At 39.9% G+C, this 13,801-nt stretch overlaps 1 protein-coding gene across 1 annotated transcript; it reads right to left on the bottom strand.

Moving 5' to 3' along the window:
- Nucleotides 1–2,539: 2,539 nt before the first annotated feature.
- mier3b (mesoderm induction early response 1, family member 3 b) lies at nucleotides 2,540–12,088 on the bottom strand. The gene is made up of 13 exons (XM_058071471.1): nucleotides 11,974–12,088; nucleotides 11,136–11,160; nucleotides 10,828–10,973; nucleotides 8,992–9,114; nucleotides 8,767–8,890; nucleotides 7,351–7,424; nucleotides 7,185–7,257; nucleotides 6,957–7,105; nucleotides 6,624–6,705; nucleotides 6,331–6,425; nucleotides 6,107–6,234; nucleotides 5,863–6,017; nucleotides 2,540–5,283 (listed from the first exon to the last, which is right to left on the bottom strand). The coding sequence occupies exons 1-13, from the start codon at nucleotides 11,980–11,982 to the stop codon at nucleotides 4,808–4,810; spliced, it is 1,659 nt and encodes a 552-aa protein (XP_057927454.1). The 5' UTR covers nucleotides 11,983–12,088; the 3' UTR covers nucleotides 2,540–4,807.
- Between the last annotated feature and the right edge of the window lie 1,713 nt (nucleotides 12,089–13,801).

The raw sequence follows: 13,801 nt of genomic DNA, 5'->3' as shown, positions 1-13,801 counted from the left end.
TGGCCAATCATTGTGTAGGTGGAGAGTATTTAAGCAGCGCTCCTCTCACTGCTTGTTCCGTTGCACTTCCGTCTGTGTACTTCCGGGTCAAGTGTTCGACTGAGACAGAGTGATCGGTGTGCTGCTCGGGCATAGGTGTCTTTCGGCGTCCTATTGTGGTGAGACGCCCGTAGCCGCCTGGGTTTACTCCCTCCTTCGCTCCTCTCATGTGCCTGTGTGTCTGCTTAGAAGGTGTAATCTGCCTGAATGCCAGCTAACACTGCCGCTGCATGTGATGTCATCGCCAGCCGTCTGAGAACGTCGCTGCTTTGTCTCCGCTGTTCTGTCTCTGTGGTTGCTTCCACTGCTTCGTCTGCGCTGTCGCTGCTTGCCTTGACTGACTGCTCTCCCGCTGCTGTGCTAGGGCTTGCTACTGGCCTGTTCTGCTACTGCTCGGTCTTGTGGCTTCACCTAGCTGGGAGCTTAGCGCTGGTAGCCTCTGTCTGCGCTCTGGACTGCTCTGCCTGCTGTGATCAGCCCGCGGGCGGGACTGTGACTGACTTGCCAGGCCGCTCGGCCTCTCCTGACAGACAGACACTACGTGCAATTCTTATTATTATTTTAGTTTTGAGTTTTTTGAGTTTGAGTTTCGCTTCTATTATGTGTGTGTTTTAGTGGTGGGGTTGTAGATCACTTTTTGTTTAGTTACAATTGCATAGGTTTTCCTTTTGTATAATTGTATAATAAATGTAATTGTATAATTTTGTATAATTTTGTTATTTTTGTTTAATTGCTTTATTATTTTGTTTTTGACCCCGCTCATTGTTTTATTCCCTTTTCAGTTGCTGAGGATCAGTGGTGGTCTGGGTGGCGGTATCCCCTCCTTCTGTGTGCGGTGCTCCTCTGGGATTTGGTTTTCTTTGTGCCTGCCGAGATTTGCATGCACCCCCTATTTGGACTAATTGAATTTCTATATGTCTATAGTTCACATGATTTACTTTAAAGACATCCACCTCTCATGTGGACATCATCATTTGAACAAAAAAGTTCCCATATAGAAAATATGGGGTGCATGCATTTTACGGCAGGGTGGATTTTTGACCTGCCGAGATTTGCATGCACCCCCTATTTGCTGATGGGGACCTTTTTTAAAAAATGATGACATCCACATGAGAGATGGGTGTCTTTAAAGTAAATCATGTGAACTATAGACATGTAGACATTATGCTGGGCCAAGGGGGTGCATGCAAATCTCGGCAGGCACAAAATCCACCCTGCCGTAAAATGCATGCACCCCATATTTGCTGTTTGGGAACTTTTTTGTTCAAATGATGAAGTCCACGTGACAGGTGGGTTTCTTTAAAGTAAATCATGTGAACTATAGACATGTAGAAGTTATCTTAGTCCAAATAGGGGGTGCATGCAAATCTCGGCATGTCAAAAATCCGCCCTGCCATAGAATGCATGCACCCCATATTTCCTATTGGGGAACTTTTTTGTTCAAATGATAGACATGTAGAACTTATCTTAGTCCAAATAGGGGTGCATGCAAATCTCGGCAGGCACAAAATCCGCCCTGCCGTAAAATGCATGCACCCATATTTGCTGATGGGAATTTAAAATTCACCAAATAGCCATTGTGTTGCCACATAATGAATGAATGAATGAATGGAGCCCCCAAGTTCAACACTTTTATTTTTCATTTTACAGTCCAAAGTATGTCAAACAGGTGAGATCGACTGTTACATCATGCCTCATTCACTGTCTCTTAACAGTAGAAATTACGTCAGCTCCTGGCCACAAAATGAATAAGTACTTCAACATTTCATATTTATCATTAGTTATGCAGAAATACATTATTGGCGGAAGAAATGTGTTACATAGCGCCACAATCCTGCTCAGTTAAAACCGAAAATATGTGACGCTGCGGTGTTTTTTCGCCACAGGACTTCACATTTCTTCCGCTGATAATATATTTCTGCATAACTAATGACAAATATGAAATGTTGAAGTATTTACCTATTCATTTTGTGGCCAGGAACTGACGTAATTTCTATGCGGCATGAATCCGGCAGGCATGCAAAACTCGGCACAACACCTGCCGATGTATCGGTCGATCCTTAGTATGCATACTTTTGAACATGAGATGTTTTGCAAATTTGTGAAATAAAGCAGAAATAAGAAAGACAGTCGTCTCAAATATTTATACTGTGTTTGGTAAAATCTGTTGTAACTTTGTATGTAATTTGTTAAATGGAATCTAGAAAGAAATATATAGGAAATACCCCAAAAATGATAGTGGTATGAATACTTCTGAGCACAACTGTATGTATGTGTATTTAGTATGTATACGTCATTCTGGCTGAGGACTCTCACCATCCTCTGCACAAAACTAAATCACTTGTTAGGGCTGTAAATATGAACATCCTGGCCTAACTGGAAAACATAACCCTATTTTTTTTCAACAAACTGCAACCCTAGCCCTAACTCTTTTAAACACAAGTTGGCTAATTTGAAACCATCATCCAAACCCAAACACTAAACACAATTGTTTTTCCAGAGCGTTTATTTCTGGATCTGTACACAAGGTATTAAAGTAGAACAGAACATAAAAAATAATGTTTTAACAAACAGAGGGCAAAAGCAAATGTCAATGTCTGTACAATTCTTATAAACAATAGATAACTTCCTTTCCTTTAACATTTCTTAGTGATGCCTTTGATTGTCTACAATTCTCCATATACATTTATGTAGGTTTTTATTCACAAAGGTGTTTTATGTATTTCTCATAGAAACCTCTTATCCAAAACCACATCTGCTATAACCTTTTAAAAATCTTTTTTAAACCTCAAATGACGGAAAAAACACAAAATAAACTTTGCTTACTGCTCAGTCATACACACACGCACATTCGCACATATCAATAAAATATCACATTTTTGCCAGAGTTCACAGGGTGGTGAGCATAATGCTACTTCAATCTACAACCTAATAATAATGGCATTTACATTCTTACAAGTGTTCTGTACAAACCACAGGTGAAATAATAAATAGCACTGCACCGCTATAGCTACCAAGAGCTCGGCTCGGAGGACCCACTGCATGATGTTTTTTTTTTTGTCAACAAAAAACTTGAACCGCCAAGAGCAGCAGCCATCCCTTTACCATCGAGACATATATAGACATGTAGAATAGTTCTGCTTTTTTAACATTGCCACTTTTAAAGGCTAAAACAACACGAATAATCATTTATCATTTTGGGGGACGCGACCAGCATGCACATTTCAAAGTAAAAAAAAAGTAAACCTCAAAATTCCTGTACATATCTACAACATATGGTCATTGGAAGGAAATAAGCTTTTGTATGAACATAATAAGGTCAGGTCATAGACTTTTTTCCCCATAAAGGCTAAGTTGCTAAATGATTATTTACAAGAAAGATGTCACGTGTTCTTGTTACATGAGGAGGACACTGCAAACACCACACGGAGCCCTGAAAAACAACCGTTCACAGCAACAATGCATAGATAACATGACGTAAACACCGTGTACAATCACCTTTCTCCCGACGCCCACTCGCGTGTGTGTCTCATAAACAATACTGGTCTGAGTTATTGGGGGGGGGGGGCGGTAACAACTCCATTTGCAACACGAGTCAAAGTCCAATTGGTTAAAAACTGGAAAAAGTTGGAACGATGCAAATTACAATTCAATGTTGATGTTTCCAAACTTAATATTTACGACATTTTGGCCATGCTCACAAAATAACACTGGTATATATTTTGGGGTGAAAACATACCATAATTTCCAGAGTTAACACTTGGAGATGAAAAACAGATTTGTACAAGCATTAGCCTCACATGTCCACATCATAAAACAGCATATTGTGACACACACCAGTCTGTGAGGACCAGGGAGCTTTTTGAAATTGAGCTATAAACCTCAACCCACCAGTCTGACTTAGGGTGTCTATTTAGAAAGAACGCACAGCGACTTAACACTAAAAAGGTAGCACAAAAAGAAGCCTTGGCCAAAGAAGTGCTTTGCTGGGAAGAAATACACCATACACCATTAAAACAGTTTGAAAATATATTTCCGAGCTACCTTTTGGATGTTAAATTGCTGTGTGATGTTAGCCTTTGAACCAAGCTCATCACAAGTTTTCTTATAGTTTGTGATTGGCTCCAGCCAAAGAAAGCGCTCCCTTTTCCTCACTGAAAATAGTCATAAATGGGCTATAGGTTCAAAGTTTAAGAAAAAAATTGTTTATAAACCAAAATTACAGTAATATTGACTAAATAAAAACAGATTTTTTTTAAAAAACATGAACTGTAGTTGTGTTTATGTTGGGAGTAAAAAAACATAAAATCGTCTAACATAACAGCTCGACTGCCAAGTACCTGTAAACAAAAACACTTGTGAATCAAACCAAACGAGTACCACGTGAAATAAGAGCGACGAGCACCAAGAGCGAGCATGATTTTGGCAGCTGAGAAGGATGGCAGGATAAGAAGGGGGAAAGTAGGAAGATAACACGTCTGCAGGCCTCCCCCTACGTAACTGTACATGGACGTTACCACCACCACCACAAACACGTCAATAAAATGGCTGTTATAAACTCTTGAGAGAAATCAAGATTTTTAGTTCTATATGAGACATCACTGATGTCATATTACACAAAAAATGAAAACAAAAGTATCTTATGTACATTTATATATATATATATATATATATATATATATATATAGATACAGTATATATAATGTGAGGTCAGTCTATGTACAAGCAAAAAAAAGGGGGGGGGGGGGGGGGGGGCTGAGGATGAGGATCACTCTGACTGAAGTGCTGCAGTGTGCTGCGTGTGGTGGCGTGAATGCGCCCCCAAAAAGCCGTTCGCCTCTCCGCTGGCCGCTGCCGCCAAGCTTCCGAAGTCCGTGACCGACACAGCCACTTTGGCACCGGTTATCCGGTGGTGGTGCGGCGTTGTCCGGCGGGCTTCAAAGTCCACGCCGAGGTTGCCCACAGAAACGTCGCTGATAAAGGAGTCCGGCAGCGCCATCTTGAGTCTCTTGGAGGGACGCTCGCAGTCCTTGTTGACACACACGCTGCCCAGCTGACCCAGGTCCGAGTGGTAGAAGCCGGCGTCCAGCATGTTGAGGCAGTCGGGGTCTGCGCCATTGGAGGGGAAGCCGAGCGGCTCGTCGTGGTTGAGGGAGGCGCGGTGGAGAGACTCCAGGGGGGGAAAGCTGTACGAGTCCAAGACCTCTGCTGGGCTGCACACTGTCGCTACGCTGTTGCTCAGCGCTGGAAAAACAAAGCTGTGTTAACTCGTATTGGGGTTGCGGCTTGACTTTTATGATTTTCAACACTCTGAAACCATGACATCATGTCAGAGTCCTGACTGCGTGTGTATGTGCAAGAGAGAGAGGACGACAGTCGAGTTTTGGCATGGTTGCAGCTGACAGCAACCTCTACTGTTGATCGCCCACCTCCTGGCCTTCCATACAACGACTGGTGAGACGACACAAACTTTATCCTGAATGATGGCGGCAAGTGTTTGAGACAAGCGTGGCCAATAATGCGGACACCAGCCAAGGGCCACATCGTGAAAAATGGAAGGGCCACATTGATATTTGGTAAAGATAAGAAGTTGTAATGACAAAGCTGCAAAAAAGCCCATTAGTATCAAATTCATGCTTTGCTTTGGGGGGTTTAGCATCATGTTATATTTGGAATACAAACTTTATGCCTGAAATTTGTCATTTCAGGAAGAAAAAAAAGCTTTAAAAAATGTACATGCTAGTTCCCACACCTAAAATGTGTTTTAAAATGACAGTATAATTCCGAAATGTTTTACTTTTGCCAAACGAGGATAAAGTTCACCTGTGAGGTCGCTGGCAGTGATGGAGTTGAGCAGGCTGAGCTGCTGTTCTGTGGTCGCTTCCAGCCTCCCTCCTCCGCCGCCTCCCGAGCACACGGAGGACGAGCTGTCCACGGCCAGACCCTCCGCTTCGTCCACAAGCCTGTCCATCAGGTCTCTGGAGACAAAACATGTTGCATTTCATTTATCTGGAGTGTCGTTCCCATTTGGGTTGCACCAGAACCCGTTGCCAATCTGTCCACTTACGTTACACCAGGATAGCTGTTGTACTTTTTCTTCCCGAATCGATTCTGCTGCACAAAGAAGTCAAAGCGTTCCGACTTTTTCCACATGTAGTAAAACGCCACACATTCTGCTACTGTCCGCGTTGTGACCTGATGTGGAAAGAATGACAATGAAAACATTTTTTAAAAAGGATGTGAGAACCATAAGCCATACATGAGTATCTTTGCTGTGGCATCACAACTCACTTTGTGTTTCTGTATGAGGTGAAAGTTCTTGTCATACATCTGCAGCGCATGTTCAAAGTTCTTGCACTCCTCTTCAGACCATGGGGGTGATTTTTCTGTGATAACACCACAGCAGAAAATCAGCATGGTGACATGACGAAAATGCTGACCAAGACTATCAATAGGATGTGTTATTGCTACACTAAACAAATGATTTCTTTTGATTTCAAACAAAAAGGACCTGAACATGGTGTGTTTAAAATCATGCCTGAGAATAAAGATCTCAATTCTAGGCAGCCATTGACTTTGCTTACCTTTCGAGGACTTTAGGTGGCTACAGTATTGCTCAAGTGCCTCGTGGGTGTTGTAGTTGCACTTGACAAGTTCACACAAAGCCTGTGTGAGAAGAATAAAAGCGGTCAAGTTGAAGAAAATTTGACATTTTAATAGAAAAAGCACACAAACATGAGACAAAGGTAACATTTAAGATAAAAGTGCTTTTTACTGTGTAGCAAATCAATGGCCACTGTTTCCCATTAATTCCATTTTTATTTTTCTGCTGAAATTTGGCACCCCTTGTGAGAACGATATCATAAAGATATGAAGGAAGAGTGAATGGAATAAAATATAGATATATAAAAAAACACCTGCTCATTGTCTCGAACATGCATGCCCAGTTTGTCACATCCCGTCTTTTCACCCGTCGTCCGTGACAGCACGTCAGTCAGAAACATCCTGACTTTGCTCTCTGGCAAGGCACCTGGAGTCCACATTAACTCGTCTTCATCTTCATACACTGCAAGTTAAACAACAGGGAGATTAGTCAACAATGACAGTAAATCTCAGCATTGTTAGAAACAAGAAAGAATGGTCACCTTTCTCTCCTTCTGTGTAGTGGCAGACGGTGGAAGGAACCTCTGCTTGGTACTCTGCTCCCACCATTATTTCCTGCAATACCAAATCAACACAGAGAGAGATATTGCACATATGCCAAAGTAGCTAGAAGTCCATCATCTTGCTGTGTTCCAAACTGTTATGTACCTTTCTGGAGTCTTCCGGACTCGGGCCATCATCATCACACTCTGAATCTTTATCCCCATCAGATATTGCATTGGCTAAGAGAAGCAAAGGATATACCTGAGAGAAGGTTCAACCTGAGAGGTGTACTCTGGCAAGGCTAGTATGGACTTCTACAATATGGACATTGTAGAAGTCATACAGCAATGTTTCCCATACATTCATTTGTGGCTGCCAACCCCAAACACATGTGGATGTCTGATGTACAAGGATGTGTACATTATCTTTAAAATCAGCACACACTAACATGCAGTCCAGGAAACATCAATGTTTGTTATTTTCTAAATTGCCTGTTTGTTACACGCTGCCCACACGCGCATCCAAAGCTAACGTCTGTAAATCAGTAACTTCATGTTCTGTTGATAAGCCTTAAAACAAAAGCACTAGATGACATAATCATCTAATTTGCATAATTGGCTATGACACAAAAATGTAGACTTTAAAAGCAGAAATTGAAGTTATTCACTTCCAGTTTCTGTTCATGCAGCAATAGACGTGTTTGTTCTCCACGTAAGAAGTGTGTTAAGAAGCAGCAACAACATAAAACATACAGTGCAAATTAAGATGTGCCTGTGAGCAAGGGTGAATGGAGGGGGTGAAAAAAGTTGCACCGAATCCGTGGCACCACAAAAGAGTGAGTATGGGAAACTGAGTTTGAATGAAACATCAGATTGTGTTTCAATGTCATTGAAAAGCCACTACAGATGATATATACACCCCTATAGTCACTTTTACACTCATATTTTCCCAATATAGTAAAAAAAGAAATAAGCCATTTAAGACTCAGGTGTGTTTCAATAAATGTCTTCCAGACAGGAAGTTTTGTCTGGGGTGCAGACTCGAGTTTTAGCTGCAGTATGGGTACAATAGTAACCCATGTTATTAAGATGACTTCATTATACTGCCTTTAGTGAAATAAGTAATTTTAAAATAATAATAGCCTGTCGTTGGCATCAACTCTATTGCGTGTTACCAGTGACATCTAGTGGTCATTGGAGAATCTTGTATTGCCTTGAACTGTATACCTAGAACATTTTTATGCTTGAAAATGCTCAATTTAGACCAAAAATATGCAACATTTTCTTAAATATGCATTTTTTGGACTAATAATAGACCGCAGTTAACCACGAAACAGCAATCATTTATCAATTACTTTTTGAAAAAACGTGACAGAGTGAGGGAGCGATGTTCGAAGCGCAATGGATCGAGGTAAAACTGTAAATTGAATTCAAACATTTTATAGATGATTCTCGCTGGACAGCAACAATGATTTTTACTTGTGATTTGACTCAATGATTTTCAATATTCCTCCACACATTTTTTTTATTTGTGGTTTGTATTCTATTTTAAAAGTGTTACTGTTTTAAGTGGGTCACTTACATCGAAGTGTCCTTGGGAAGAAATCGGTGGTTTCGTGGGAGGTGACGGAAGGGGTGAGATCATCGGCTGAAGACTGTGTCTCCTCTTCGTAATCGCCAGACAACAAGTCTTTAGCAATTTCCTCCTAGGAACAAATGCGACAAAGTGACTAAACAATTTTACAAGAAAGGGCTGCTTTTTCTCAGAAAGAGCCAACATCTGGAGGAGGGGGGGCATGACATTCACCTTGTCCAAAGTCATGTCAGGCAGCTCATCCGTGAGGTCTCCAGAGGAACTGTCTATACTGGACCCAGCTGACGCCTCATAGCGGTAGATTGCCAACAACTCCTCCAAAGGCATATTACCCTCCTAGTGAGAACAGAGGGAAAAACAGTTAGCACGTGAACAGATTTCAGATTTCTTGACATATACATTAAAATGTATTCCCTGCCAAATGAAAAGTAGCAAATGTTGACTTTTCATTTAAAATAATTGTATAATTGTTCAAGTGGGAAAAACGAGGAGGAAAAAGTGGAGATACACATTCCCCCCAGAATAGCACATACAGTTAGATCCAGAAGCATGTAGGCAATGACAGAGTTTGTTATATTGTCTTTGGTTGTTTTTGCACTCAAATTGTCCAAACCCCTTTGAAATTGACATACTCTGCATGAAAAACATTTTATACATTCCAAGTCTGCACTTCGAATCACTTTTCTGGGTGTCTCAAAATAGTTTTGTCTTTTCTTCTCTAATTGCAGCCAATATGTAAAGATGGAGTGTAATGTTTTAGAAAGAATAACTGAAGTGCTGGAGAATTTTAGCTACAGACACGGTTAAGTGTGTTTGGCAGGAGCCGGATGTCACATGTCACATTTGTGATGAAAATTCAATACATAAATCTTCACTGTTCATCATAAAAACCCGCAATACTACCACTGTTCAAATACTTATGCACCTAACTGTATTTTATCATCAATTTTTTTTTTATTCCAAATTAAAGCACTTATAAATACGATATGATACAATCTACACCAGGGGTGCTCACACTTTTTCAGCATGCGAGCTACTTTTAAAATGACCGAGTCAAAATGATCTACCCACTACAAAAATGCAAAACATCTATTTATTTTCAAATGTATTGAGGATTATTTGTACGTACAATGTATGTTGATGTACCTTACATAACCAAATGAGCCAATATTGCAAAACACACATAATTAACTATTAAATTTTTTTGTAATTACCTGAGTTTACTTTGATGACTTGCACTGAATTGAACCAGCCAGGGATGCATAGTCCGGACAGTAGCTGCTGATAGCCAGCCTCAAGCACACTTCCAAATGTTTATCAGTCATGGATAATATCCGTATCATAATATCCGTATAATATTCCATATCCGTACAGAAGTGATATGTTTTTTGCCTTTTTACTTGGTCCAGTTTTTGCCTTTTTACTTGGTCCAGCTCCTTCACTCATTTTAGTGACCATAAACTTTAGCGAGGGCTTAAAATCTCGCAATTCGCCGACTAGCTTACCACTTTGCATCGTTGTTTACGCATGAGCGGTGACCTAAAGGTCAAAATTCAGTTGTCATCTGACTGGTTGTCCTGTATGTCAATCAAGTAATGGCGATGGATGATAGGCTGACATCGTAAGTTCTGCTGCACTTAGAGACGTTGTTTGATTTGATTGGTCACCCGAAGGGCAACATTGAGTTGTCATCTGTATGGCTGCCCTGTATATCAATCAAGTGACGGCATTGATGCTGGGATGATATTTTTTTTTAATGTCACGCCGCGATCGACCAGCGATCGACCAGTACCACCTCCGCGATTGACTGGTAGCTCGCGATCGACTTAATGAGCACACCTGATCTACACAGTTGACAGCCAATATCTGAAACTAATGTTTGCAGAGGTCACACTATATAACCTAATTGCACCGCAATTGGCTCCTCTTATCACTACCAACTTTTTGGACAGATGCACTATGACTAGCCGTGTACCAAAATGCAAAATACAAAAATGACTGTGGCTTCTGGGGCATCCTTCCCCCTAAAAGAGTTAATAATAAATGTACCTTCTCCAGATCTGCAATCTCAGAGTTAAAATTCCCCCCTCCTTCAAGAGACTCTTCCTCCTCCAGAGTCCTCTCGTCATCGTACTCATGGACTAGCATTTCTGCAGTTGGGTCAAAGTCATGATCTTCTGAAGATAAAGAGCCAACTAAGGAAACAACAACAACAAAAATTAAATCCGTGACAACTTGAATTGCTGCAAAATGTACAGTACATGACAGTGTAAATTATAAGTTCTTAACAGTACATTACAAACGAACGAAGCACAACACCAATGTTTGAATTTTGAAGTAAAATACCCTTTTCTTACCTGGACTTGAACTCCCAAGGGAAGCCTGAAAAGAAAAGAACACCACAAAAGACACCACAAATTACACGTCCGAAGTGAAGTTGGTACGTAATAAGAATAATACAGTATTTATAGAGTGAAGCAGTGGGAAACAGTAAGTTATCAAAGAAGTGTGGCTTGTGATGGGCAGGAAGGCAGCATTTACCGTTACCTGAACTACAGTAGGCGACTAATTCAACAGGAACCGCGCTAACGTCTCATACTAACGGTATATTCCGGAGCATCATACCAAGATGTACAACAAGTCAATGGACGTGTGCAAGATAAACGTTTCCTGAAAGCAAAGAGTCATTTGCAAAATTTGCATGAAAATCCGCCTCCAGCAAGAGTGAAAGCTAGCTAGCCCGAAAGCTAACATCTGAGTGGCAACCTTAAACATCGATTCCTGTAAACATGCACATTTCGTTTGCGCAGTATAATATTGGATGCAGTTTTAGTTAGCCGTACAACAACCCGGGGGCGAAATACAAACTCGATTAGTCTTTTTTTCTTAATCCCAAACGCGTATTATATTATTTTAACCAGCAAAGCTAATGTTGAATTTACGTATCAATTTAAACCGCCTCTACGCCGAAGCAGCTGAGAGCGAAGGCGCAGCGGCCTTGTAGTGAAGGATCACGCTACACATTCGGGCATATATGTGATTTAAAAAAATAACCTATTTTCCGACTAGTGGCGCTATATAGTAGGAAAAACACACAATCTATCCAATCGATAGCATAAAAGTGATAAAATACGACGATAAATTGTAATAATATCGATTTGAGATCGAATGCTTCTCTCCTGTTTTCCCTCTTACCTCCGCCATATTGGTACCTTCAGCTAATGAGCCAGTTGTATCGCAGTACCCGGATGACGGCTCTCAGCCAATCAGAGAGCTGGATGACCGCCTCAGTCGTGACGCTATTCAAAACCATCCATAGATTAACGGGAACCCTTTTAAAGATTATGTGTATATATATATATATATATATATATATATATATATATATATATATATATATATATATATATATATATATATATATATATATATATATATATATACATACATGATTATTATATATACATGATTATTTTGGGGGGCCACCATACATCTGTTTTTGTGGAATAAAGTGGTGAACAGTTCGGTCGCCATGGAGATTTGAGGTTAGCAAAGACTGCAGCTCAAGAACTCTATGGTGATCTTTATGTTTTTGTTGGTATTTATACTCCTATTACATATTACTAGCAAATTTATGGCTTTGTCTTTGTAATTTGAATGATTTGTAGTCATATTTATAGGTATTTAGTGCTCATTGCCTCTACTGTAGCTAACATTAGCTAGCTACAGTTTGCTAATGACAGTTAGCTAATGGCTGAGCAAGCATAACATCAACAACAGTAATATAGAGTAGACAGTATTACTGATGCCTCATATTTATTGAGAGTAGTACTGTAGTCCTACATAATTTGATATACACTTGTCCATTTATGCAGCACAAGCCACCAGCTCTCCGAAGATGCTGCCCTCAACAACTAGTTCCTTTCAGACTAGCAGTCACAGCTTGGTCTTTGGTCTGGGCCCCCTTTTATAACCCTATAGAAAATGATGTATAGAAGTTCATTGTACTCAACATTTCCAGGTCAACTTTTTGGCAATTAGACTAGAAATTGCACATTTTCCAAAATTTTACAAAAGTTCATGTGTGAGGTGGCACCCCTAAATCTCAATGGATGTCCTCAAAACTTTGCAAAAGACATGTTCTATGTTCATTAGAAAAAAATGGAATGTCAGCCAAATTGATATTATGAATTTGATGTATATATATATATATATATATATATGCATATATATATATATATATATACATACATACATACATACATACATACATACATACATACATACATACATACATACATACATACATACATACATACATACATACATACATACATACATACATACATACATACATACATACATACATACATACATACATACATACATACATACATACATACATACATACATACATACATACATACACATATTCAACTTACACCACTACACCGTCTTGGTCAATCATACACACAACGAGCTATGGGGACGTTTGTAGAATTTGTAGCAGCACCACTGGCAAAGGTATCAGCTGAACATCAACCATTAGCCTGAAGATGGAGTGGACGGACGCTATGAAAAGCGTTACAAATGAATTCAAATGTCAAATTGCTCAAATTGTCATTTCTTGGATATACATTAAAAGCACACCATCTCACCATCTCTAATGCAAAGAGCTTTATTTATGAAAAGTAATAAATGTAAAATAATTAAAAGCAATAGTGCTCACTTTTTGGCACTTCATCTATTCAGAGGCATGTTTATTGTTGTGGTTGTAATTTGTGTTGTAATAAGTGCTGTAGAGCTGCACTGCATCACATAAGAGGGGAGCTGATTTTGAGCAGGAGACCAAAAATAATTCTCCAAATAATACTCTCTTAGTGCTTTTATAGCAGCTCATTTTAGACATCATGTCTCTTTTAATGGCAAATTACCACAAAATAGCATAATCAGCACACCGGGTGAATGCTTTACAACGTACAATTAAATGTAGCCAGTGATAAAAGTAAAACCCAAGTAGCTC

The sequence above is a fragment of the Doryrhamphus excisus genome, chromosome 4 (genome assembly GCF_030265055.1).
Source record: "Doryrhamphus excisus isolate RoL2022-K1 chromosome 4, RoL_Dexc_1.0, whole genome shotgun sequence".
In the NCBI taxonomy this organism is placed as follows: Eukaryota; Metazoa; Chordata; class Actinopteri; order Syngnathiformes; family Syngnathidae; genus Doryrhamphus; species Doryrhamphus excisus.
The sequence above is the reverse complement of the archived record's forward strand: the minus strand, read 5'-3'. Positions and strand labels throughout refer to the sequence as shown.

Coding starts and splice junctions, on each gene's coding strand:
- mier3b (XM_058071471.1), bottom strand. Junction 8,891..8,991: donor CTGACATGACTTTGGACAAG/GTGAATGTCATG, acceptor ATTTGTTCCTAG/GAGGAAATTGCTAAAGACTT. Junction 6,018..6,106: donor AACAGCTATCCTGGTGTAAC/GTAAGTGGACAG, acceptor TTTTGTCTCCAG/AGACCTGATGGACAGGCTTG.